Source organism: Anguilla rostrata, chromosome 2 (genome assembly GCF_018555375.3).
Source record: "Anguilla rostrata isolate EN2019 chromosome 2, ASM1855537v3, whole genome shotgun sequence".
NCBI lineage: Eukaryota > Metazoa > Chordata > Actinopteri > Anguilliformes > Anguillidae > Anguilla > Anguilla rostrata.
In genome coordinates, this window is record NC_057934.1 from 56,850,303 (window position 1) to 56,877,354 (window position 27,052).

The 27,052-nt window shown below is 44.2% G+C and overlaps 1 protein-coding gene across 3 annotated transcripts in view; it reads left to right on the forward strand.

Moving 5' to 3' along the window:
* LOC135248543 (proto-oncogene vav-like) overlaps window positions 1-25,155 on the forward strand; it is a 37,169-nt gene extending 12,014 nt beyond the window's left edge. Inside the window, exons 2-27 of one of the 3 annotated variants that reach the window (XM_064323321.1) lie at window positions 1,147-1,263; window positions 6,714-6,772; window positions 8,333-8,398; window positions 9,013-9,115; window positions 9,808-9,903; window positions 10,608-10,676; window positions 10,946-11,049; window positions 11,369-11,468; window positions 11,662-11,757; window positions 11,906-11,974; window positions 14,218-14,304; window positions 15,121-15,206; window positions 15,387-15,522; window positions 15,906-16,015; window positions 16,285-16,386; window positions 16,763-16,857; window positions 17,514-17,536; window positions 17,656-17,698; window positions 18,546-18,682; window positions 21,384-21,449; window positions 21,871-21,902; window positions 22,825-22,935; window positions 23,195-23,282; window positions 23,598-23,712; window positions 23,861-23,916; window positions 24,552-25,155. In XM_064323321.1, coding sequence (XP_064179391.1) covers window positions 1,147-1,263; window positions 6,714-6,772; window positions 8,333-8,398; window positions 9,013-9,115; window positions 9,808-9,903; window positions 10,608-10,676; window positions 10,946-11,049; window positions 11,369-11,468; window positions 11,662-11,757; window positions 11,906-11,974; window positions 14,218-14,304; window positions 15,121-15,206; window positions 15,387-15,522; window positions 15,906-16,015; window positions 16,285-16,386; window positions 16,763-16,857; window positions 17,514-17,536; window positions 17,656-17,698; window positions 18,546-18,682; window positions 21,384-21,449; window positions 21,871-21,902; window positions 22,825-22,935; window positions 23,195-23,282; window positions 23,598-23,712; window positions 23,861-23,901 — 2,151 coding nt within the window. In that variant the 3' untranslated portion in view covers window positions 23,902-23,916; window positions 24,552-25,155. Of the gene's footprint in view, window positions 1-1,146; window positions 1,264-6,713; window positions 6,773-8,332; window positions 8,399-9,012; window positions 9,116-9,807; window positions 9,904-10,607; window positions 10,677-10,945; window positions 11,050-11,368; window positions 11,469-11,661; window positions 11,758-11,905; window positions 11,975-14,217; window positions 14,305-15,120; window positions 15,207-15,386; window positions 15,523-15,905; window positions 16,016-16,284; window positions 16,387-16,762; window positions 16,858-17,513; window positions 17,537-17,655; window positions 17,699-18,545; window positions 18,683-21,383; window positions 21,450-21,870; window positions 21,903-22,824; window positions 22,936-23,194; window positions 23,283-23,597; window positions 23,713-23,860; window positions 23,917-23,970; window positions 24,126-24,551 lie in introns of all 3 variants that reach the window. The other 2 variants (XM_064323320.1, XM_064323319.1) reach the window with 2 other exon arrangements.
* Window positions 25,156-27,052: the final 1,897 nt, after the last annotated feature.

Below are 27,052 nucleotides of genomic sequence, written 5' to 3' on the forward strand. Positions count from 1 at the left end.
AAATCTTGATTGCCTTCTCTCTCATCTTTCCTTTCCTCTCTCTATCTCCCTCTCCATCCTTTTCTCTTTCTTTCTTTTGGTCTCCTTCCCTCTATTTATTCTCATTTATTCATCTCTGTTCCCATCTGTCTCTCTCACTTCACTCGCTTCATACTTCCTGCTCTGTCTCTATGGCAACAGCAAACCCAGCCCCCCTGTGTAAGCACTTCCTGTAAGCCTGGTGGCAGGTTTCCCCCCGGCGACTGGTTTCCCCACTTCAGGTTATTGCGGCGAAGCGATTCGATGCGCTGCACGCCCATGCAGGGTGTAGACATCCTGCAGGATCAGGGCTGCACGGGTCCCCTCTACCAATCGTCTTCCTGTCACCATAGCGATGCAGTCACTGTCTGTAACTGTGGACTCATGCCTGTGTGTGAGGGAAATGTATGGGCACTGGTACTGAATTAGACAAGGTCTAAGACATCCCTGACATTTTTAAAAATCGGGGCCTTTTCCTGAGAGCTTAACTGAGCTATCAAATAAAGAATAAGTGTCACTGCCAGCAAAGCAGGCCACCATCTGGCTAGAAAATTAGAAGTGAGCTCAGCAGTCAACCACCTGGTAGACCTCAAACGACCTCAAGACCATAATAGTTGAGGTATGTCTGTCACTGGAACTGGCTCACTTGTCTTCATTAATGATGAAGATTGTTGACTGCTGACAGCAGCAGCAGTGATAAATTCAGAAATTTACAGAAACATCTTATCGGCTCAGACCCAATCAAATGCTTCAAAACTTGGACGGTGCTTCATCTTGAAGCGGCATAATGATTCCAAACACAGTGCTAAAGCAACCAAGGAGTTTTTTAAAGGGACAAAAAAGTGGAATGTTCTTTACTGGCTAAGTCAATCACTCATCATGAATCCAATTGAACATGCGTTTCACTTTCTGACTATAAGTTGCAGACTTCAGGCAGCCATCCAATGCAGAAGATTTGCAACCACATACTACACATGATGACTTATTTTCAGATTATGTAAATTTGTCCCATTATTTTCACTCCCATCAAATGGAAAGACGATGTTTTTGTGCTGTGGGGTGGAGTTTTTGTGATTTGCTTGTGTGGTTTTGTTCTGATGGGAATGCACTTGTCTATGTGTCCTGCAGTTCCTCTGTCTGAAGAACATCAGGACCTTCTTGTCCACCTGCCAGGGCCGCTTCAGGATGAAGAAGAGCGAACTATTTGAGGCCTTTGACCTCTTCGATGTGAGGGACTTTGGCAAGGTAAGAAACTCCCCTTACCAATGATCGCCAAGCTTGGTTCGTAACTCCTGCAGCAGTAGCCAACTGTGTCACAGCGACGTCCTCACAATGTCATGACTGTGTCACAGTAATGTTCTCATAATGTCATGCCTGTGCCACAGCAGTGTCCTCATAATGTCATGACTAGGTCACAGTAATGTCTATAACTGTAACATCACCCACAACAGGTTACAAACACTATGAATGAAATGTACGGTAGCTCAAGTTGAGAAGCTGACACATGAACCACTGTTTCTCCTGTGGAGCAAGATCCTGCAGGCACTATTGTAATGCATAAGATGGATAAACTGTTGAAAAGCCGGGGTAGTCCAGAAGTAACACATTCACATTTGAAATTCGACTGATCACGATCTAAGCAGCTACATTCACTGGAAATTTATCGAAAAGCATGTGAGCATTTTGTCCTCAAGTGGTCTTCAAACAATTTGCATATTTTGAAACTATTTTTGGCTACATTGTTGTTTACTTTTTATTGTTCAAGAAATTAATCAATTTGGCACCCGGTGCAGAACTAAGCATATCCAATTTCTTCCCAATTTGAAATGGCCAATCATCTACAACTGCAACTGGATTGATGTGCGAATCCCACTGCCAATTCGGGAGTGTGTAGAAATCCATTTTTCTCCTCAAGTGGCATTGACAACAAATAGAGTGCCTAGCTGCTTCTTTCCCACTGCAGACTATAGCTTAGTCCACACAGAGCAGAGTGGGAGGAAGACCTTTCATATGTGGCTTTGACTGCGATCTATGGATGTGTGATTGACCAGCAGAGGTTGCTCGATAGCAATGCACACTGAACCTTATCTAACTGAAGTGTACTGTTCCCTGAGTGATACAATCGGCAATTTAATTTTGTCCCATGCAGCTACTAGTCACAGTTGGCGCTGGCACAGTCTATATTTCATTTGAAGCCATGAGGCTCATCCATGTACTAAGGTGTGGTGCCCCAGCTGCTCCCCCCTCTCCACCCTATTACATTCATTATTAAGTATGAATTAGCCACGGGAAGCCTGCAGTCTTTACTTCCCGTAACGCTGCACATGCAGAATTTACGTATGCGGGCATTTGAAGGCTTTTGCAGTGTTCTTAAAAGTTCCTTTTCCTTCCATCCGCCAGACTTTCTCTTCCTCTTGTTTCAGGTTTCTGCACTCTGCGGTTCTGATCACTCTTACTAACAGGGTTGTCCCTCGGTGCCTCCCGGTCCGCAGATGGCCGCTTTTTTCCGCAGCATTGCTAACGGTCGGCCAGTCAGCCGCCATCTCTGTGCCTCAAGCTCACACTAAAAAGGGGGTGGAGTCAGGGTGGGCGGGGTTTTCACAGGCAGCTTTTCATCGAGATACAGAAAATGGCCGCCGTATTTGTGTGACATTCACACAAAGGAGGCTGTGTACTGGAAGGGTTTAGGGGGACACGGGCACATCCAAGGCCTGACAGTAAACAAACAATCATGCTAAGCAGTCTTCAGCATGAGGCTGTATGTATGAGCTCTTTTAGCTCGACTCGGCTGAAAACTGTGGAGATAAGGCTATTGACACTAGCAGGACGACATGCTCATCAAACGGGAAGTGTTCCCATGTGCCCCAGAGGGCTCTGGGTAATCTACTGTGGCAGATCTGTTTTATGATAGCCCAAGAGCACATGAAATAGAGGAAATCTCGAGGCTTGAAAATTATTCTTCCCTTTGTGCAGGATAAGTGATTAATGCCTTTGTCTGTTTCCCCATAGTACACAGTGGCTGTGTTTTTTTCTGGGAATCCCCGGTCACGATTGTATCTACTGTATACTTTCCTGTTGGCAGGTTGTGGTCCCTAAGTCTGCACTTTTGTTTGAGTTTTTCTTTAACCGTTATGGTGGGAAATCACAAATATGTGATTAGAATATTCTTTACTGAACATTACAATGCTGATGTAACAATCGCTACTGGTGATTGAAAGCAATGGGGTTCTAGAACACTGATTTCGAAGCAGTTCTGAGAGTAGATGTGTTAGTACACCACGTACGTGGGGAACCAATCATGTGCATGCTGTGGGGGGAAGGGGGATGTTTCTGTATGAATGCTCTTACCAGGAAGTAAATGGGAGCAGACCACACAACCGCGATACAGCCTGGTATTTACATTACAATAACCTTACATTACGAAAAATTAATTTATCAGGTACTCTTATCCAGTGTGATTTACATATTGTAGAGAATGTAGAAATGTATTGAAACATATTTTTAGTTTATTTCTGCATTTTACTTTGGAAAAAGATGACATAGATTTCCAAAATAGCATATGACACATTTTGACGTAAAACAAGGAAGAAGAGGTGATAGATCAAAAAAGTTAGTTGTCAAAACAAAGTCCTTGTGCTTAGATGGAGATTTGAGCATGTTGAGTTAGTGAGGATTTTGCATGTCCTTCTCTTTCAGTCAAAAATAAAAGTAAGCAGTCTCAAAACATGAATTTAAATTAAGTTAATTTAACATTAGCTCATATCCATTTGATAAATTTTTATATACACATAATGTCATTTTGCAGCTGGAAATTTACTGAAGAAAAGTTAAGGGTTGAGTTGTAGTGGTCTATCAGGGAATTAATTGAACCAGCAGCCTTTTTTAATGGTCCGATTTTCGGACCATCATATCATACCGTCCTCCTTGGTGTCTGTTTCATTTTGTTCTTTTTGAACAGGCTCAGTGGGAGTCTTTGCCTGAACTGTGCAGATAAAACTGTTATGTCGGGTCAGACCCTAAATTACAGTAGCCTTGTAGTTTGTCCCCATGGACTGGCAAATCCGTTGAATTTACTTCATTTGGTCTGATGTAACAGAGCTCTTTCACATTGTTTCCTGTTTCGGTCTTAAAAAGTAAAAGTGGGCCAGCTACTTCCCTACGAAGCCGTTTTTTAAAAGTTTTTTATCGAAAATGGTCACAATCAGGCATGTTGACAGGCTCGGGTTAAACCTATATTGTGACATAGGCATGGGCAATTCCCCCCTGACTACTAACCGGGGCTAAGTGCTAATTAGGGCCTGTCAATGGGGTAATTACAACTGTACTGTACCTTAATAGATTCATTTATACGGGAGGTTCCCAAATCTTTTCATTACTTCTGCATATTTATCACATATATTTACATATATTTCAATATAATTATATAGTAATGTATTGAAGTATGTACACAGTGAGTGTTAATCATTTCATAAATATATTTAAATATATATTTACATATATCTTGTTAATTTATGCATTTCATACATTTAAGTAGATTTTGAATATATTTAATTACATTAGTTTGTTGTTTGGGACTATAGGCTGAAAATGAGCTACGATTGAAGACGCTAGCACGTGGAAGCATGTCTAAATTGCGATGTCATCTTATCTTTGATCTGTGTGAACAGCAGTATTGTACAGTATAATACAGCCATCGAGTACAAAATTAATATTCAATATTTACATTGATCACAATATTAGCAAGGGTATGTAAGCATGGACAAGATTTATTTTAATCTAAAAGTCTAAAACGTGTTCATTTTTTTAAAAAGTGCTTGTTTTTAAGACGAAACATATTTCTTCCAGTTTGCTGACGACCATCTCTGAGACTCCTCTGTCAGGGCCCAGTTTGGGAAGCCCTCAATGTAATCTGTTAAGAAACTCTTTTAAACTCACGCCATGGAGGTGAAATACCCCAGAACTTTTGCCCTTTCACAAGACTGGAAAGGGAAGTTAGACCTCTGAAACTGCAATAACAGCGCAAATCAGCATCGGTTTAGGCCTGGCCACAGATATTTATGGCACAGTTTTCACAGTGTGCTGCATTTTCTAAAAATGTGTATGTAGACGCTGTAAGATTACAGTACTCGGAGTTTGTGTAAAATTTTGCTGTGGTTCTTCACTATAAGTTTTAAAAAATTAAAGAAAATGTCCATATTTTCAAAATGTGCCTCTGCCAAAGCCGCCCTTATTTGGAGCTGAACTCTTCTGAAAGGGGCGGGGCGTCTGAGTCAGCGCAGACGGAAAACAGGAAGTAGAATTATCACAGTCTAAGTAAGGCTGATTAATGCAATGAGGATAACTGGAAAACTAAATTGTTCAACAAGGACAAGCCGTTCTGACACCCCATTCAAATCTGCGTTCCTCACAGAATGACATGTTGCTTCTTTGTGGCTTAATGTTTGTTTTTCTGAGGCTGAAAAAAGAATTAAACACCTTTTCCTGAGGATGCAAAATAAAAACAAAAATAACTACAAAATTAAAAAAAAAAATCATTAATGATAAATAATTTTGGGATGAACCGCTAGGGAGTCCATACCATTCAGTTAATTTGGAACAATGCTAATGTTCAACTTGTTTGAACTGTGATGTCACAGGAAATAGCGCTCTGTAGGGCTCAATTACAAAGATAAAGGAAGCAGAAAGCAGTGAATGAAAAAGAGCATGTGCACAGGACGTGTTGACACTTGATGAATTCATTATTTAATTTATTAATCACTTTGATTTCATTTTACCTTTATGAAATGATAGATGAATTTAACTTTTCATAAAGTGACAAATGAATCTGTTTTGATGGACTTATTTGAGCTTGTGGCATGCATTTTTTATTTTGAGCATTACATCATTTTGCTAGTGAAAAGTGTGTTCAGAGGATTCCGTTATCTGTTCTTAAAAAGTGACTTCTGTTTTAAAAAATTATTGTAACAGAAACATATCAGTCAATCAATCACATTTATTTATATAGTGTATTTCACAGCAATTATCGCAATATGTTTCACAGACAACCCTGGCCTAAACCCCGACAGGAGCAAGCCTAAAGCAACACAAATACTGTAAAGGGGATCAATAAGGATCTTTATGTTTTCCTTAATGCTTATTCCAGGGGGAGAATCATTAAGCAAAACAATAAAGATTAAGGAAAACAAAGTTTAAATAAAGATTCAATAAGCGGTTCAGTAAGGACATGGGAAACAGGAAATGCAATTCAGTTGGGTTCAGTACATATAAGAGGGAAACAGGAAGTACAATTCTGGCGGGTAGAGCAAAGGATGGAGGTTCAATTTTGTTGGTTTGAGTGAGGGATATAGTTGATGTGTTTGTATCTTGGCAGACTGGACAGTGAGAGTAATTTAATCAAATAATTAATTTTCCCACACGCAATATAATACATGGGCCATTATGAATAAAGGACCGAAACAGTAAGGACAATAAAATAAATAAAAAATAGCAGTAATATTAGCTTTGCTGTTAAGCCATTTTGACCTTTGATGCTGTTTAATGTTGAATCTTTTTTCTCAGAAGGAAACAGCTGAAATTCTAAGAAAAAAAAAAAAAACCCACGAAGGCGGAGGGTGTGATTGAATCCATGACGACAATTAAACCACGGAGAGAAAAGAGAGCGTTTCTCTAGAAGTAATGCTTCTGTCCTTTTTCAGGTGATTGAAACGCTGTCATCCCTGTCCTACACATCGATTGCAACAGAGCGGGGAATCCAGTAAGTACCTGGCCACCCTGTATTAGCAGCAGTCCAGTTCAGATCAAGTTCGTTTTGTATAGAGCTTTTTACAAAGGGCATTGTCACAAAGCAGCTTTACAGAGATCTGGGCCTGAACCGTACCTCAAGCATTATACTACAGAAGGGGTTCAAACACTGTCAAGACCCCCAACACCCCTCTGTTTGATGGCTTCTGTTACAGCCAGCATCTTAATCAAGGTTGCTGAAAGCACACACATAAATTCTTTCATTTTTTCCCCTTACATATTTCCTTTACTTACATGTTGGCACAATATAGGGTTGGCTCCTTGCAATGTGTTTTGTCTTTGGCAATATCAGTTGTCAGAATATAATTTAATCCAGCCTTTTGTGATCCAGGGACCTCAAGCCAAGCTCAAAGACATCCGGGGGACCTGCATCATAAGTTAAAAAGGGTCCTCTTCTAAAAGGGATTTATATTTAGAAAAATTTTCCAAAGTTTATATATATATAGTCATTACATTTACATATCTAGTCTGGCCAGGGACCTCATGCAGTACCTGCAAGGACCTCCAGGGGTCTGTGGATCCCCTGTTGAAAAGCCTGGATCTAATCAATTGCAAAAGTGACCTCGTTGTAACACATAACAGACAGAAAATGAAAACACTGGTAAACGTACTCATTGAAGGTCCAGGGATGTGAATAAGGGACGTTTATTCACGGTGTACATAGCTATTCGTTATGTGGCTTTAAGAGGGGAAATCTCTCCACAAACAGAGATCAGGTGTATCTTATCGAGAGCGATTGATGACTCATTTACGGATTGTGCTTGTGGTCGGAATGAAAACCGCAGGGGTCCCTTAAAGGGGCGTGCTGAAAACCCTGTACTGTAGGCTGTGCAGGTGGAGTACCGGTGAGTGCTGCCTGATCTGGCGCTTAGCATGTTCATTTCATTGGCTACGGATATTTCAGTATGACCAGTGTGGTTTCTATGTCTTTTACTGATTATTATTGCACTGTCATCAGTGTGAGAGATAGGTTATTGCTGTGGTCAGAATGATCATATTTGATTGATGTTTATCGCAGTGAGTTAATGTCAGTATGGCTTGTGCGATTCGTGTACGCTTAATTGATCTATGATTTTAGTGTGGTTAATGTGTGTTTAATTATGGGGTGGGATTAGTATGGTTATTACTGCATGATTAGTTGTGATCAGTGTTATTGGTGCGGTCAGTATGGTGAGTGCGTGTTTGTGGTTTACTTTAGTCACAGTGGTCAGTATGGTGAGTGCGTGTTTGTGGTTTACTTTAGTCACAGTGGTCAGTATGGTGAGTGCGTGTTTGTGGTTTACTTTAGTCACAGTGGTCAGTATGGTGTGTGTTCATGGTTTACTTTGGTCAGTGTGGTCAGTATGGTGAGTGTGTGTTTGTGGTTTAATTTGGTCAGTGCAGTCAGTATATTGAATGTGTGTTTATGGTTTACTTTGGTCAATACGGGTAGGATAGTGAGTGTGTGTTTATGGTTTATTTGGTCAATGCAGTCAGTTGTTCTTGTCCCTGAGTGGTCGTTCTGTTTCTACAGGCCATTTCCATTAGAGGGCAGTGTTCCCGATGAAGAAATCTACAATGGCCTGTCCGACCAGATAGAGTAAGTTTTTGTGTGTGTGTGTGTGTCTGTGTGTATGTGCAGTGTGTGTGTGTGTTTGTGTATAGGTGTGTGTGTTTGTATGTGTACGTGTGTGTGGGTATGTGTACGTGTGTGTGTGTGTGTATGTTTGTATTTTTATGTGTGTGTGTATGTGTGTGTGTATGTGCGGTGTGTGTGTGTGTGTGCATGTGTGTGTGTTTGTATTTATATGTGTGTGTGTATGTGCGGTGTGTGTGTGTGTGTGCATGTGTGTGTGTTTGTATTTTTATGTGTGTGTGTATGTGCGGTGTGTGTGTGTGTGTGCATGTGTGTGTGTTCGTATTTTTATGTGTGTGTGTATGTGTGTGTATGTGTGGTGTGTGAGTGTGTGTATGTGTGTGTGTATGTGCGGTGTGTGTGTGTGTGTGCATGTGTGTGTGTTTGTATTTATATGTGTGTGTGTATGTGCGGTGTGTGTGTGTGTGTGCATGTGTGTGTGTTCGTATTTTTATGTGTGTGTGTATGTGTGTGTATGTGCGGTGTGTGAGTGTGTGTGTGTGCATGTGTGTATGTGCAGTGTGTGTGTGCTTAACTCTGTGACAGTGGCAGTATGACGGGTGTCTCTCTTTGTACAGTGACACAGCAGATGAGGATGATGATCTGTATGACTGTGTGGAAGACGAGGTTGATGAAGGAGACGAGATCTATGAGGACCTGATGCGGGCAGATGCCCAGGAGGTGGGTCGAGTCAGGGGTGATATGGAGAGAGCTCTAGTGAGGTTACCTCAGCTGAGGGAGAAGGAGAGACCAAATTTAAATATTACCCTGTGCTGAGAAAGAGATCAAATTCAATTTTACCTGAGTTAGCGAGATCAACAGTAATTCAACCTGAATGTCAGATCCTCTGTAATGTTACCTGGGCTGAGAGATATACTGTAATGTTACCTGAAAGGTAAGATATTTTCTGTGATATTATTACCTGAATAGAGCGTCACTTAATTTACCTGAGTTAGGAGTCAACAGTAATTCAAGTAAGAGGTCTTCTGTAATGTTACTGAAAGGTAAGAGGTCTACTATGATGTTACTTGAAAGGTAAGATATTTTCTGTGATATTACCTGAATAGTAAGAGGTCTACTGTAATGTTACCTAAAAAGATAAGAGGTCTACTGTAATGTTACTGAAAGGTAAGATATTTACTGTAATGTTATCTGATAGTTAAGAAATCTACTGTACTGTTACCTGAAAGGCAAGAGGTCTACTGTAATGTTACTGAAATAAAAGATATTTACTGTAATGTTACCCGAAAGTTAAGAAATCTACTGTAATGTTACCTGAAATGTAAGAGGTCTACTGTAATGTTACCTGAAAGGTAAGAGGTTCACGGCAATGTTACCTGAAAGGTAAGAGGTCTGTTGTAATGTATCTGCAGCAGAAGATGCCAGAGGTGGACAAGAGGAACTGCTGCCTGCAGGAGATCAGACAGACAGAGGAGAAGTACACTGACACCCTGGAGTCCATATTAAAGGTGCCACTAAAACTACACAAGTACACATGTAGGCAAATATATATATATATATATACAGAAGCATACACACATAAAGAGACATATACACCGTATATCCAGCTGTATAAATGATATATAAATGCCATATTTTTACAAAGTTGTATAAGTACACACACGCGCACACACACTCTCTCACCACTCGCCCTCACACACTCACACACACACACACACACACACACGCGCACACACACATGCTCACGCACACACTCTCACCACTCACCTCACCACCACACTCACACACTCACACACACACAACACCACACTCGCACACACACACGCTCACGCACACACTCTCACCACTCACACTCACACACACACACACACACACTCACACACGCACACACACACACGCTCACGCACACACTCTCACCACTCACACTCACACACACATACACACACACACACTCACAACTCACCACACACACCTCACGCACACACTCCACACACACACACACACACACACACACACTCACTCAACACACACACACACACGCCACGACACACCCACCACTCACACTCACACACACATACACACACACACACTCACAACTCACCACACACACACTCACACTCACTCACACACACACACACACACACTCACACTCACTCACACACACACACACACACACACAGTCTCACTCCCGTTCTGTCTCTGTCTCCTGCAGCACTTCATGAAGCCTCTCCAGCGGTTTCTGCAGCCTCAGGACGTTGAGAACATTTTCATCAACATCAAGGTTTGTCTATTTCTCCATCTCTCTATTACTCTCTCTATCTCTCCATCTCTCTATCACTCTGTCTCTCCATCTCTTTATCACTCCCTTTATCTCCTCATCTCTCTATTACTCCCTTCATCTCTCCATCTTTATCTCCACATTATGTGGCAAATAGCCCTCTTATTATTTAGCTGGACAGTTTGACCTGTTTTAGCATGGGGCGGGATGTAGCCCCTCCTGCACCCCTGTGAGTGTGTAAATGTTACATGTAAATCAATCTGACTGGGCAGGAGCTGGCCTCTACACACCGCAGCCTCCTGGAGGAGATCCGCACCTCCATTCTCTCCTGTGGGGCGGAGAACCTGTACCAGGTCTTCATCAGTTACAAGGAGAGGTACCACACTGCTCACCTGAACACTGCCCACCTGGACACTATTCACCTGTACACTGCTCATCTGCACACTGCTCACCTAAACACTGCTCACCTGGACACTGCTACCTGCACACTGCTCACCTGGACACTGCACACCCTGCACACTGCTCACCTGCACACTGCTCACTTGGATACTGCTACCTGCACACTGCTCACCTGAACACTGTTCACCTGGACACTGGTCACCTGTACTCTGCTCACATGTACACTTCTCACCTGGCTAGGCTGAATGCCAGGCCTTCTCCCAGCATTCTCAGTCTGACGAGCATTCTGTCTCCAGGTTACTGCCCTACGGCCGCTACTGCAGCCAGGTGGAGTCGGCCACCAAACACCTGGACAAGATCGCCAGCACTAAAGAGGATGTGCGCATGAAGCTGGAGGTGTGAATCAATGCCCCGTCCACACTGTCAATCAGTGCCCCGCCCACCCTGTCAGTCAGAGCCCCGCCCACCCTGTCAGACAGAGCTCCGCCCACACTGTCTGTCAGAGTCCTTCTTTTGCCATGCTAATGTATTTTTTCCTTCATTCATCCATCTTCTCCTCTCACGCTCTCTGCCTTTCCCCATGGTTCAGGAATGCTCCAAACGAGCAAACAGTGGCAGATTTTCCCTGCGAGATCTCCTCATGGTCCCCATGCAGAGGGTCCTTAAATATCACCTACTTTTACAGGTACGTCTGCACCTACTAAATACACTAACTACTTTCAGAGGAACATGACCGTGTGTGTGTGTTTGTGTGTGCGTGCGTGTGTTTGTGGATGTGTGTGTATGCGTGTGTGAGTTGCTGTGGCTCAGTGTGTTTCTCTCTCTGGTCTCAGGAGCTGGTGAAACACACCACTAATCCTGCAGAGAAAGAGAATCTGCGCACAGCCTTGGATGCCATGCGGGTGAGTCCTGTACTACACACCCTCTCACCCTGTACTACACACCCTCTCACCCTGTACTATACACCCTCTCACCCTATACTACACACCTTCTCACCCTCTACTATACACCCTTTCACCCTGTACTACACACCCTCTCACCCTGTACTATACACCCTCTCACCCTATACTACACACCTTCTCACCCTCTACTATACACCCTCTCACCCTGTACTACACACCCTCTCACCCTGTACTATACACCCTCTCACCCTGTACTACACACCCTCTCACCCTATACTACACACCCTCTCACCCTATACTACACACCCTCTCACCCTCTCACCCTATACTACACACCTTCTCACCCTCTACTATACACCCTTTCACCCTGTACTACACACCCTCTCACCCTATACTACACACCCTCTCACCCTATACTACACACCCTCTCACCCTCTCACCCTGTACTATACACCCTCTCACCCTATACTAACACCTTTCACCCTCTACTATACACCCTCTCACCTCACCCTGTACTACACACCCTCTCACCCTCTACTATACACCCTTCACCCTGTACTACAACCCTCTCACCCTGTACTACTACACCCTCTCACCCTGTACTAACACCCTCTCACCCTATACTACACCTTCCACCTCTACTATCACCCTTTCACCCTGTACTACACACCCTCTCACCCTGTACTATCACCCTCTCACCCTGTACTATACACCCCCCTCTCACCCTTACTACACACCTTCTCACCCTTACTATACACCCTTCACCCTGTACTACACACCCTCTCACCCTGTACTATACACCCTCTCACCCTGTACTACACACCCTCTCACCCTATACTACACACCCTCTCACCCTCTCACCCTATACTACACACCTTCTCACCCTCTACTATACACCCTTTCACCCTGTACTACACACCCTCTCACCCTGTACTACACACCCTCTCACCCTATACTACACACCCTCTCACCCTATACTACACACCCTCTCACCCTCTCACCCTGTACTATACACCCTCTCACCCTATACTACACACCTTCTCACCCTCTACTATACACCCTCTCACCCTCTCACCCTGTACTACACACCTTCTCACCCTCTACTATACACCCTCTCACCCTGTACTACACACCCTCTTACCCTGTACTACACACCCTCTCACCCTGTACTACACACCCTCTCACCCTCTCACCCTGTACTACACACCCTCTCACCCTGTACTATACACCCTCTCACCCTATACTACACACCTTCTCACCCTCTACTATACACCCTCTCACCCTGTACTACACACCCTCTCACCCTCTCACCCTGTACTATACACCCCTTACCCTCTCACCCTGTACTACACACCTCTCACCCTCTCACCCTGTACTACACACCCTCTTACCCTCTCACCCTGTACTACACACTCTCTTACCCTCTCACCCTGTACTACACACCGTCTCACCCTGTACTATACACCCTCTCACCCTATACTACACACCTTCTCACCCTCTACTATACACCCTCTCACCCTGTACTACACACCCTCTCACCCTGTACTACACACCTCTCACCCTCTCACCCTGTACTACACACCCTCTCACCTTGTATACACCCCTCACCCTCTCACCCTGTATACACCCCTCACCCTCTCACTCTGTACTACACACCCTCTCACCTTCTCACCCTGTACTACACACCCTTTCACCCTGTACACACCCTTCACCCTCTCACCCTGTACTACACACCCTCTTACCCTCTCACCCTGTACTACACACCCTTTCACCCTGTACACACCCTTCACCCTCTCACCCTGTACTACACACCCTCTCACCCTGTACACACCCCTCACCCTCTTACTCTGTATTACACACCATTTCACCCTGTACACACCCCTCACCCTCTTACTCTGTACTACACACCCTCTCACCCTGTACACACCCCTCACCCTCTCACCCTGTACTACACACCCTCTCACCCTGTACACACCCCTCTCTCTGCTACACACCATCTCATCCTCTCCCCTGTCGCCCTGTCGCTCTGTAACCCTTTGTGCTGCCACCTGTTATTGTACCTGTTGTACCTGTTGTTGGTGAAGCACAACCCAGCAGTTTTCTGAGGCAGACAGATGAAGTGATGAACCATAATGGTTAAGGGGTGAACAGTGAGGCGGAGAGAGAATAAATGTTGAGCAGAGCAGCAGTCCTTAAAGTGAAATGGTGAATAGTGGGCGTGTCTCTTTCTTTTTCTATCTCAGGACTTGGCGCAGTGTGTGAACGAAGTCAAACGAGACAACGAGATCCTCCGGCAGATCACCACCTTCCAGCTGTCCATCGAGAACATGGTGGGGACCTGCTGCAGGGAATTACCACTCTTTCATGTATTACATCAGTACAGCTACAGGGAATTAACACTCTTTCCTGTATTACATCAGTACAGCTGCAGGGAATTACCACTCTTTCCTGTATTACATCAGTACAGCTACAGGGAATTAACACTCTTTCCTGTACTCCATCAGTACAGCTACAGGGAATTAACACTCTTTACTGTACTCCATCAGTACAGCTACAGGGAATTAACACTCTTTCCTGTATTACATCAGTACAGCTGCAGGGAATTACTACTCTTTCCTGTACTTCATCAGTACAGCTACAGGGAATTAACACTCTTTCCTGTATTACATCAGTACAGCTGCAGGGAATTACTACTCTTTCCTGTACTTCATCAGTACAGCTACAGGGAATTAACACTCTTTCCTGTATTACATCAGTACAGCTACAGGGAATTAACACTCTTTCCTGTACTCCATCAGTACAGCTACAGGGAATTAACACTCTTTCCTGTATTACATCAGTACAGCTACAGGGAATTAACACTCTTTCCTGTACTCAATCAGTACAGCTACAGGGAATTAACACTCTTTCCTGTATTACATCAGTACAGCTACAAGGAATTAACACTCTTTCCTGTACTCCATCAGTACAGCTACAGGGAATTAACACTCTTTCCTGTATTACATCAGTACACCTGTAGGGAATTAACACTCTTTCCTGTATTACATCAGTACAGCTACAGGGAATTAACACAGTAAGTATTGTTTCTGTCCGTGATGAAGAGTCAGCATGTTGTCTTTATCCAGTAAGGTTCTTCTCTTCCTCAGACCCAGTCTCTCGCTCTGTATGGCCGTCCCAAAATTGACGGAGAACTGAAGATTTGCAGTTCAGAGAAGAGATCCAAACAGGACAGGTATGAGGGGCGCAGGATGGGGAGGGGCACAGCTTGTAGGTGTGACTGGAGTGGTGTGACTTTGGACTGTAACTACGGGGAGGGGCCATGGCCTGGGGGTTTGGCTGTTGTGGGGTGTGGCTGTGAGTTGTGCTTCCGTAGGGGGCGGAGCTGGTGGCTGACGCAGGTGTGTCTGTGCAGGTACGCCTTCCTGTTCGACAAGGCCATGCTGGTTTGTAAGAGGAAGAGTGGAGACAACCTGGAGCTGAAAAAGCTGATCGAACTGCAGAACTATCAGGTCCTGGATGATCCGGGAGGAGAACGGGACAATAAGAAGGTCTTTCCCTCCCTCTTTTCACTCTCTCTCCCTCTCTCTCTCTCTCTCTCTCTCTCACCCTTCTTATCTCCTCCTCTCCTCCTCTTTCAGGCATCACTTATTATCTCCCTCTTTGCCCTCTTTTTTCCTCTTCTTACCTCTCTCACTCTGGAGTATTGAGGTTGAAAGGCCTTTTGGTGTGAATCTATGAATAAATTAAACAAGCTTGATATTTTCTTTTTACCCTGAATTTCACAGCTTGGAACAAATGCATTCAAGATGATAAATTACAAATCATGAAATATGAATTTAAATGAATGACAGATTCAGATTCATCAAAGCAGACAGGGTAATATTAAATTGAGAATGTTAAACTCATACGGGGCACTGGCGTTGTTCTGCAGTGGTCCAGTGCGTTCTATCTAATAGACTCCTACGATGACAGCAGCTACGATCTCTACTTCAAAACCAAGGATCTGAAGAGGAAATGGCTGGAGCAGTTTCAAATGGCTCAGTGAGCGAAACCACCACCCAACGCACCTTAACACTGCACCCTAAGGGACCTTAACACTGCACACTGATGTGCTTTAACACTGCAACCTAACGCACCTTAACACTCCATAACACACTGTAATACTGTACCACAACACACCTTCACGCAGTGCTCTCATGTGTTTATAGGTTCTCTGAGATTTGGCAGTGTGTGTATGTGTGTGCTTGCGTGTATGTGTATACATGTGTGTTAACTCTGCATTGATTTGCATTCACTGCCACTGCCACCAGGTCGAACATGTTCCCTGATAACCACGCAGCCAACAACCATGACTTCCAGATGCACTGCTTTGAGGAGACCACGTCCTGCAAGGCCTGCTGCATGCTGCTCAGGTGGGTTCAGCATACACACACAAACGCACACGCACACGCACACGCACGCGCACGCGCACGCGCACGCGCACGCGCACGCGCACGCGCACGCGCACGCACACGCACAGCACGCACGCACGCACACGCACACACACAAACGCACACGCACACGCACACGCACACGCACGCACGCGCACACGCACGCGCACGCTCACACGCATACGCACGCACACACGCACACACACAGAACATTATAGAAATAAGTAACACATTAAAGACAGAAATAGCCTATACAAAATATAGACCCAGAAGTAACACCCCCTCCCTCTCCCTATCTCTTCCTCTCTCTCTCTCTCTCTCTCTCTCTCCCCTTTCTCTCTCTCTCTCTCTCTCTCAGAGGGATATTCTTCCAGGGTTACCGCTGCACACGCTGTAAGGTAGCAGCTCATAAAGAATGCCTGGGCAGAGTCCCTGCCTGCGGACGGAACTCAGGTACGCTGTGCTGGCACCACTCCCCTTCCAACCCTAAACCCTAATCCTTTCCCCCAAATCCCCTGTCCCCACCTCTCCCCCTTGCTTTCCCTCAAACCCCCTGTCCCCATCTCTCCCCCTTGCTTTCCCTCAAACCCCCTGTCCCCACCTCTCCCCCTTGCTTTCCCTCAAACCCCCTGTCCCCACCTCTCCCCCTTGCTTTCCCTCAAACCCCTGTCCCCACCTCTCCCCTTGCTTTCCCTCAAATCCCTGTCCCACTCTCCCCTTGCTTTCCCTCAAACCCCCTGTCCCCACCTCTCCCCTTGCTTTCCCTCAAATCCTGTCCCCTCTCCCCCTTGCTTCCCCATATCCCTGTCCCCACCTCTCCCCCTCCATTTCCCCCAAATCCCTGTCTGTACACAGCCCCCATTACACTTTCCTTGCCAGTGATTTGGCATTATTGACCTCACCTGTGCATTATCCGGTTCAGAAAGATTAAGATGCACTTTTTGTATGTCGCTTTGGATAAAAGCCAAATAAATGTAATGTAATGTAATGTAATATAATATATGATTTCTGTGCAGGCTGAGGTCAACACTGTGATTAACACTGATGGTGTGATAAGATTGTTTTCCTGTGCAGTGGTGTGAGAACAGTTTTGTGTGTTTGTTTTTCAGACACCTCTGGCACCATGAAAAAGGTACCGCCCTCCTGTTCCCTTCTGCTTTGGGCCAGCCCCTTGGGCATGGGCATGAATTTGGGGGGTTTGAGTGTTGCTATGAGTGTTGGTTTAAGAAATAATACATTTTTGTCTTTCAGAACAAGAACCAGCGGTCTGGAGGCAGCAGGCCACCTGATTCAGGTAAGAGTAAGAGGAATAGTTTCACAGTGTCTGACATTTTTAATGCTGATGCAGTCGTAAGTGTTTAATAGTGCCTGTATGTGTCTCATCCACCCCTGAACCTGAAGCATTTGCCTGTGTTTCTTTAATCCTCCACTCATAAGCATTTAATAATGCCTGTGTTTCTCTAATCCTCCACTCATAAGCATTTAATAATGCCTGTGTTTCTCTAATCCTCCACTCATAAGCATTTAATAATGCCTGTGTTTAATCCCCCTCTAAATAATGCCTGTGTTTCTCTAATCCTCCACTCATAAGCATTTAATAATGCCTGTGTTTCTCTAATCCTCCACTCATAAGCATTTAATAATGCCTGTGTTTCTCTAATCCTCCACTCATAAGCATTTAATAATGCCTGTGTTTCTCTAATCCTCCAGTCATAATTAAATGCCTTTTATCCCCCCTCATAAGCATTTAATAATGCCTGTGTTTCTCTAATCCTCCACTCATAAGCATTTAATAATGCCTGTGTTTCTCTAATCCTCCACTCATAGCATTATAATGCCTGGTTTCTCTAATCCTTAAGCTTAATGCCTGTGTTTCTCTAATCCTCACTCATAGCTAAAAATGCCTTGTTCAACCTCAGTCATAGATTTAATAATGCCTGTGTTTCTCTAATCCTCCAGTCATAAGTATTTAATAATGCCGTATTTCTCTACTCCTCCAGTCTTAAGCGATTAATAATTCCTGTGTTTTTCTCTCATGCTTCAGGATTGAGCATTTACTAATGCCTGTGTTTTTCTCATTGTGTAGCAAAGCCCATCTATGTCACGTTCTCCTTTAATAATGTTTTGTTTGACCCCTCCAGTCTTGCCAAAGATGGAGGTCTGTCAGGAGTATTTTGGATTGCCTCCACCCCCCGTTGCATTCGGCCAACCGCTGCACCTCTCCATGGGTGATGTCATCGAGCTGGTGCGGGCAGAGGTGGATCTGCAGTGGTGGGAGGTGAGGGGGCCCGGGCTTGCAGGAAGGGGTGGGGCTTGCAGATCAACAGGGTTTGAGTTGTGTACAGCTCGTAATCAAGAGGCATATTCTACATTCTCAAATATGTATTGATTTTTTTTTTCATTTTTAATCCTTCATACCCTTAAAGCATGTGTGTGTGTGTGTGTGTGAGTGTGTGTGTGTGCGTACAAAACTGAGATCTGTTCCAGGTGACCAAGTGGCTGTTACAGAAAACCTGCTCTGCTGTACCATTTGGTTCTGGACAGATGTAGTCTGGAACTGTATTTCATGATCCTATAAGCCAGTTGTTGCCAAGCTTCCTCTTACTGCTCAACCAATCAAAGCGCAGGGACATCTGGCTTGGGGGGGCTATTTGAATATATTTAAAGTAAACATTATGACAGTTTATGTTAATCTTTCACTGTCTCTTACAAATACTGGGCAGCTAATTAAAAAAATTAGCAATCAAAGAAAATTTTCGGGGCTTGTACATATGTACATTCTCATATACAAACATCAGCAGATGGACAGGCTCATATTTAAAATTCTACAGCTATTTTATGAATCTTAATTGATTCTAAAACTCGCTGTCAAACAGATGCCTACTAAATTAGAAAATGGCCCTCTCACCTCTTTACCTCCCCTTCTCCTGAAGCTTTACACGTTCCATGTGCAGAGCGTGAAGTTTGGACAGATCTTGCTGTGAGCGCGGTTTGCCTGTATCACATGACCATACAAGGAGATGAAATAGAATAGAACTTCATTGTCTAACATAGGCTGGAAACTTGTCTCGGGTCTCAAACCGGAAATAGAAATCCATATGTGGAAACAAAATACAATAAAATCACACAGAAGTCACCAAAGAATAATAAATAATAACTTTTTTTTTGGTTTTGTTTAATTGGTTGACTGCATTTGGGGCCAAGGGTCTCATATAAATGCATGCGTCCATAGCCACTTTTAAATTTTTAAATTGAATCCAGTTACTTTAGTTCTATGTGCTCTACAACACATTGGAAACAAGCGAGGGCTGTTAAGAAAAAAGAAAAAAACAATCTTACAACTTGCTTATTTATGGAAATAAAGTTACTTTTTTAACTGGCAGTAGCAGCAGATGTGATCTGAGTGAAACGATAACCTCTCTTTACACAGGACATGGGGGATGAGTCTGTGGTTCCTGTCAAGTACAGTCGTACAGTGACTGAATTAGCATGTCTGCTTACTTGAGTAGCTTCTGATCAGTCACTCCTGGGTGCAGTACTATCAGCAATCAATACCAACTATAATCATGATGAGATCAAGGGACTCTCTGATGAGCAGACATACTGACGCTGGTGTCCCTAAGAGTTATCTTCTGGCGCATCTTCTCCAGAGTGTCCTTCTAAATTTAAGTTGGTGGATGGTGATTAGAAATCGCATGTCATGAGGTCCTGGTCATCACTGTCAGGTTAATTACAAATCCCTGTGTAAAGGGGATGGAGCTCTGCCCAAATATTTTATGTGGCTTCTTCTCCACCTCCCTCTGGTTCTGGTCCAAAATGGCTGCCGTGCATCAGAGTTCAGAATTACCCCTGGCAGGGACTGGGTGGGCCCGTGTGCAGTATACTGTACATAAGAAATGAATCTTGTTTATTTGGTGTTTCAGAGTGAGGTTCACGCATAAGCCCTTTTGGACTTCTAACCTCACCTGTGCATCTATTCTTTATTCTAAACTTTTTACACTATTGTTTTGTTTTATGTATTGTAACATTGTTTGTGTGTGTTTTTTTCTTTTATTTAATGTCTTCAAAAAATAAACTTAAACTAAAACTTGATAGGGGCACATGCACATTAGATATTATTCACTCACATTAGACATTAGATGTACAGTACTCATAGAGTAGCATTGTAGCACTGGGACTAATTGCCCCTCGAAGAGAATAAAGGAAATCTTGAATCTTGTGTGTGTTTTGGAGGTGATGATGGTTGATGTGTGTGTTTTGGAGGTGATGGTGGTTGGTGTGTGTGTTTTGCAGGTGATCATAGTTGATATGTATGTTTTGGAAGTGCTCATGGTTGATGTGTGTGTTTTGGAGGTGATGGTGGTTGATGTGTGTGTTTTGGAGGTAACGGTGAAAGAGAGTCTGTGTGTTTTTGGGAGTTACTGTGGCTCAGGGACTGGGGTGCTGAATACACCCTAAGTCTGTCTCCCACTGACACTCACATGGCACGTCTTGGTTGCACGCATCACTGCAGAACAGTGAGTCTGTTTCCTGTGGCAGCAGGGAGGGGCCTACACAGGACGACCTCAGCAATAACTTTCAAAATGAAAGAGCATGAACAGCTCTTTCGTTTTCTCTCTCACCCAATTCCTCTCTCAATTTCATAATAGTGACAAGTGAACACAGGCTGCAAAGTACATATACACAGATAAATCTGAATTAAATATAAAAATAAAAAAAACACACACTACAGAATTATTAGTGCTCCCCACCACCAAAGCACACTGAAAGAACAACTGGATCATAACATGAACCTTCCTCCATGCTGTTGAATTTACTAGGTAAAATGCTTCCCCTGTTGGTGATAGTAGAGTATTACTGGCCAAGGACAATAAAACAGCAGTTGTTGTGAGTGCTGTGCTGTAGATGTGTGGGCTCCTGGGAGAAAAGTTCAAAGGTCAAAGAAGGGTCACTGATTTTTTTTTTCTCTTCTCTTCCAGGGCCGGAATATGGCGGTGGGAGAAACGGGCTGGTTTCCTTCTTCTAAAGTGCGACCCTTCATCCCAGTGAGTGTCATGTGGGGTCATTGGGGGTCATGAGGGGTTCATGTAGAGGTCATGAGGAGTCATCAAGGGGGAGTCATGATAGGGTTATCTAGAGGTCATGAGTGGTCATTTGGGGGGGTGTCATCTGAAGGTCATGAAAAGTCATCTGAGAGTAACTCAGGTGTTTATTTTTAGCTGAAGGGGGGCTGTTGTCTCTGTTTAATACATCAGCACTGACAATAGCCACAGTCTAAACGGGCAAACAGTAATGAATGATTTATCACTATGTGGCAGAGTAGTATAGTGGTGAGGAGACTGGGCTGGTTCATTCCTGGATGTAGCAGGGTCATTGATAGGGAAAATGCAAGCTGTGGAAGTTGCTCTGGATCTTTGCTAAATGCCATGTGTCTATGTGGCCTCAAATTTCTCTCCCTGTCTACAGAGAGCCACTCCAGATTTGACGGGGTTCCCCTGGTGCGTAAAGTCTTAATAAGCCTTCTGCTATATCGGTACCATTATGTGCATGTCAGCAATTCACAGCACTGACTCACTGTTCATTATAAGAGCAGTGACTCACTGTTATGTGTCTTATTCATTATAAGAGCACTGACTCACTGCTCTACCCGAGTCTTATTAATTATAAGAGCACTGACTCACTGCTCTACCTGAGTCTTATAAATTATAAGAGCACTGACTCACTGCTCTACCTGAGTCTTATTCATTATAAGAGCACTGACTCTCTGTTCTGTCTCTTATTCATTATAGGAGCACTGATTCACTTCTCTACCTAAGTCTTATTCTGGACACTGACTCACTGCTCTACCTGAGTTATTCATTATGAGAGCACTGACTCACTGCTCTACCTGAGTCTTATTCATTGTAAGACCACTGAATCACTGTTCTGTGTCTTATGCATTATAAGAGCACTGACTCACTGCTCTACCTGAGTCTTATTCATTATAAGAGCACTGACTCTCTGTTCTGTCTCTTATTCATTATAGGAGCACTGATTCACTGCTCTACCTGAGTCTTATTCATTATAAGAGCACTGACTCACTGCTCTACCTGAGTCTTATTCTGGGCACTGACTCACTGCTCTACCTGAGTTATTCATTATGAGAGCACTGACTCACTGCTCTACCTGAGTCTTATTCATTGTAAGACCACTGAATCACTGTTCTGTGTCTTATGCATTATAAGAGCACTGACTCATTGCTCTACCTGAGTCTTATTCATTATGAGAGCACTGACTCACTGCTCTACCTGAGTCTTATTCATTCTGACAGCACGGCCTTACTGCTCTACCTGAGTCTTATTCATTATGACAACATTGACCCACTGCTCTACCTAAGTCTTATTCATTATGAGAGCACTGACTCACTGCTCTACCCTACAGGTTTGCAGGGAACTTGGACCGAGCAGCTGCCAAAAACCTGCTGCAGACGCGCTCGGACGGAACGTACCTGGTCAGGCAGAAGGATGCCGGCGAGTTTGCGGTCAGCATCAAGTGAGTTTCAGTGAGGTGATGCTGTGCTGATACCTGCGGGTGTTACACATGTAGAACCACAAACACTCATACTTCTGAATGATCCATCTGTGAGTCCTGCAATTTCCATCATACAAGTGCACTCTCTCTTTCTCTCTCTCTTTCTCACATACACACACGTACATATGCACATGTAAATACATACGTTTTGGACATAAGTCAGGTGGTTATCTTTTTACCATTTAGACAGGTGTCACTCAGATTCTTCCCTGTTTTCCAGGTTCAAGTTGGACACCAAACACATAAAGATTACATCTGCAGAGGGGCTTTTTCGCATCAACGAGAAGAAGGCCTTCAAAGGGTTAATTGTATGTAACAAACTTCCTGCCAGACTCGTATTAATGGATACAGACTAAAGCATATAATTTCATCTTGTCTACAACTTAACACCTTAGTGGGTATGGATCTTCAGCACCATGGGAAATGTAGTACATAACACACTTCTGCTGTTGTGGATAATACTGACACTGTTGACTTGGGTAATGTAGTACAGTCACTCACATCCCCTCAGCTATTGTCTGTAATGAAGCACAGTTAACTTCACGGCTGCTGCATTATGGGTAATGTAGTATAGTTAGTCCAGCCCACTTGGCAATGAGAACTCTGTTCATTGGCTCTCGCAGGACCTGGTGGAGTTCTATCAAAAAAACACCCTGAAGGAATACTTCAAAGACCTGGACACACCCCTACAGTTCCCCTTTAAAGAGCCAGAGCACAGTGCCAGCCCACCTGCTCCTAGTAAGTTCCCCCGCATTTAAATATAACATCGCACCAGAAACTCCCATTACATACCAGTTCTTTCTGTAGCTAAGAAGGAGAGAGGATGGAAAAACTGCAGGAGCTGAATATCTGGTTGGCCTAAAGAATCTGTTGCACTTTCCTTTAGGTCAGGTGACACCTGTGACATCAGCAGCAGTAAACAGCTAAAGAACAGCTTGACTGGTGGGTCAACATTTTATCTGTGATTATGTAAATGCTTTGTATCCTCCCATCCAGCAGGGGGCATCACGCGATACTTTGGCACAGCCAGGGCGCGTTACGACTTCTCGGCTCGAGACCGCACCGAGCTGTCCCTGCGTGAGGGGGACACGGTGAAGATCATCTCCAAAAAGTCTTCCAACGGCTGGTGGAAGGGGGAGGTGTATGGCAGGGTGAGGGACTCGGAATGCTGACACTCCTCCCTCTGTCTCTGTCTCTGTCTCTGGCTCTCTCTCTCTCTCTTTTGGGTTAGGTCTCTCTCTGTGGTGTTCTTTCCTGTCTCTGCCTTTCCATGTCTCTCCCTCTCTCATGTGTCCTTTCCATCTCTCTTCTCCATCTTTCTTTCTTTCTCTTGTATGTCTATGGCTCGTCCATTGCATTACATTACATTACAGGCATGTACAGATGCTCTTATCCAGAGTAACTGGACCATTGTATAAGTCAGCATTCATACATCTGGATGTATTACAGAAGCAGTGAGGTTAAGTACCTTGCTCAAGGGTACAACGGTAGTGCCCTTACCTGGGAATCAAACCTGCAACCTTCAGTGCCCTAACGGTTATACTATGCCCCCCTCCCCCTCCCCCCCCCCCCCCCAGGTGGGACTGTTCCCAGCCAACTATGTAGAGGAGGATTACTCAGACTACTGCTGACCACATGAGACCAGAGCTCCGCCCCCCTGAGACCAGCACCATCCTATCCCAGCACAGAAGGGGTCCAGTCCTCCCATCCTGGAGCCGGACCCTGGCCCCCACTTTTCAGTGCTGTGAACTTGCGGTGTCCCAGACAGAGAGTTACGCTGCACCTGCAGGGGGACCCCAGCGGATATCATCAGTGTGGCTGATTCTGATCCAACACACAGCCCTCCTGCTGTCCTGTATGTGCATGTGCATGTGCGTGTGTGTGCGTGTATGCGTGTGTCTGTGTGTGTCTGTGTTTGCGTGTGCATGTGTATGTGTGTGTGTGTACATGTGTGTGTGTGCATGAGTATGTGTGTGTGTGTGTGTGTGTATCTGTGTGCGCCTTTCCTCTGCCTGTACCTCACCCTGTCGGTGCCACGCCCCTAACTGTGACCCTGTCTTCACCCCATTCCTGACAGACAGGCCTGGGAGACCTCACTGTGCTGTAGTTACATTTTGTTTATTAGTCATGTTTCAGTGTGCTGAATTCTCTACGTAAATAAATATGTTTATATTAATTTAATAGGGACCAAAGTACTCTATCCGAGTTGATTCCACATAGAAAATGCACCATAATTATCTTCATCCTGTACAAAAATCTCTACTATTCACCCTGTGCTGCACAGGCATCCGTACTGATCCCCCTGTCCTGCACAGACATCTCTTCTATTCATCCTGTGCTGCCGACATTTCTACTGTTCCCCCTGTGCTGCACAGACAGCACTACTGTTCCCCCTGTGCAGCACAGACATTACTACTTTTCACCCTGTGCTGCATAGACATCTCTACTATTCACCCTGTGCTGCACAGGCATCTGTACTGATCCCCCTGTCCTGCACAGACATCTCTTCTATTCACCCTGTGCTGCCGACATCTCTACTGTTCCTCCTGTGCTGCACAGACAGCACTACTGTTCCCCCTGTGCTGCACAGACATCACTACTTTTCACCCTGTGCTGCACAGACATCACTACTTTTCACCCTGTGCTGCACGGACATCACTACTGTTCACCCTGTGCTGCACAGACATATCTACTGTTCATCCTGTGCAGCACAGACACCCTGTCCTGCACAGACATTTTTTATCGAGAAAGAAAATGACTGTCACCAGACAACCATTCCTGCCAAGCCCCACATGCCCCCCCCCCCCAAAAAAAATAAATAAATAAAAATAAATAATTATAATAATAGATAAAACTAAATAAAATGACCTGGGAGAGAGGCTGATGGGGAAACTGCAGTGGGAGTGGCTAGCGAGCAGCACTGAAAACTCATCTCCACCCAACATAAGGATTGTGACTCCTGATGCGCCTCAATGTTCATTAGCATTAGTGAGATAGGCCACAGTGTGTGAAGTGGTTAAGAGCCTATTTAAATGACTGATAAAGATCAGTTTCATGACTTGATTTATACTAGTCTAGAGTCATGCCAAGTGTTTCTCACTTTCAGACTAAAAAATGTTTAAAGTGGAACGAGAGCCCTGCAATGGCATGTTAATCCGAAGTCATCACTATTGCTAAGATCCCCCTTTAAAAAAAGATATGCGATAAAGAATAGATCATTTGCCCTCCTTTTAAATTTGTATGGTTATTAGCCTGTATGCTTTTATGCAAGGGGCTTAATGCCAGGATTCATATCGGCAATAAAATAGAAGCTGACTTCGGCTGAATGCTGTTCAGAGGTTCAGTTTTATGTGTTTTCCTCTAGGGGGCAGTGGTGAAATGTGCAGAAATTATAATTGACTTCAGTTGTCCAGATGAGGGGGGGGGGGGGGGGGATATATGTGTACAGGTATGTATACTTTGAATGTTTTATTTAAAAAGAAAAATGTTGCATCAAAATACGGTCACCATACTGAACTACTGACAGTCCTAGCTTCAGGATGGGCTAGTGCAGACCAACAACTCATGGGTCACTGGGATTGGCTCACTTTTGATCGACCTCCCTCTCTCCAGCCCTTCTGCCTAGGCTCTGTACATCTGACAGTCAAAATATTTAATCCTCATCCTATTCACGTTTTTATAGAAAGGGAAAGGGAACTTTAATATGCAGATGAGGGGCAGATCGTATTGAGCTCACTACAATGAAAATCAAACAGCACAGAGGAGATGGATCTGTATAGGGGTCCCTTTTTTCTTCATTATGCTTCAATCGAACTAGAATATAAACACCCTCCAGGTAGCAGTAGCAGCGTACTGCATGTGCGACTAAACTTGAATATCATCCACACCAAATGGCAGCAGAATGTTCGTGTGGCCACTCAAATTAAAATGAACTTTACTGGCATGGTAAGCAGTGTGTTGAATTTACAATGTCTGTCGGCAATGAAACCATTAATGGAAAAAGTATAGCCCCTCATAAAAGCAACCGTGTGAGAATATTATAAACATTAGATGGTTTTTAAGTAACGACAGTGTCTGA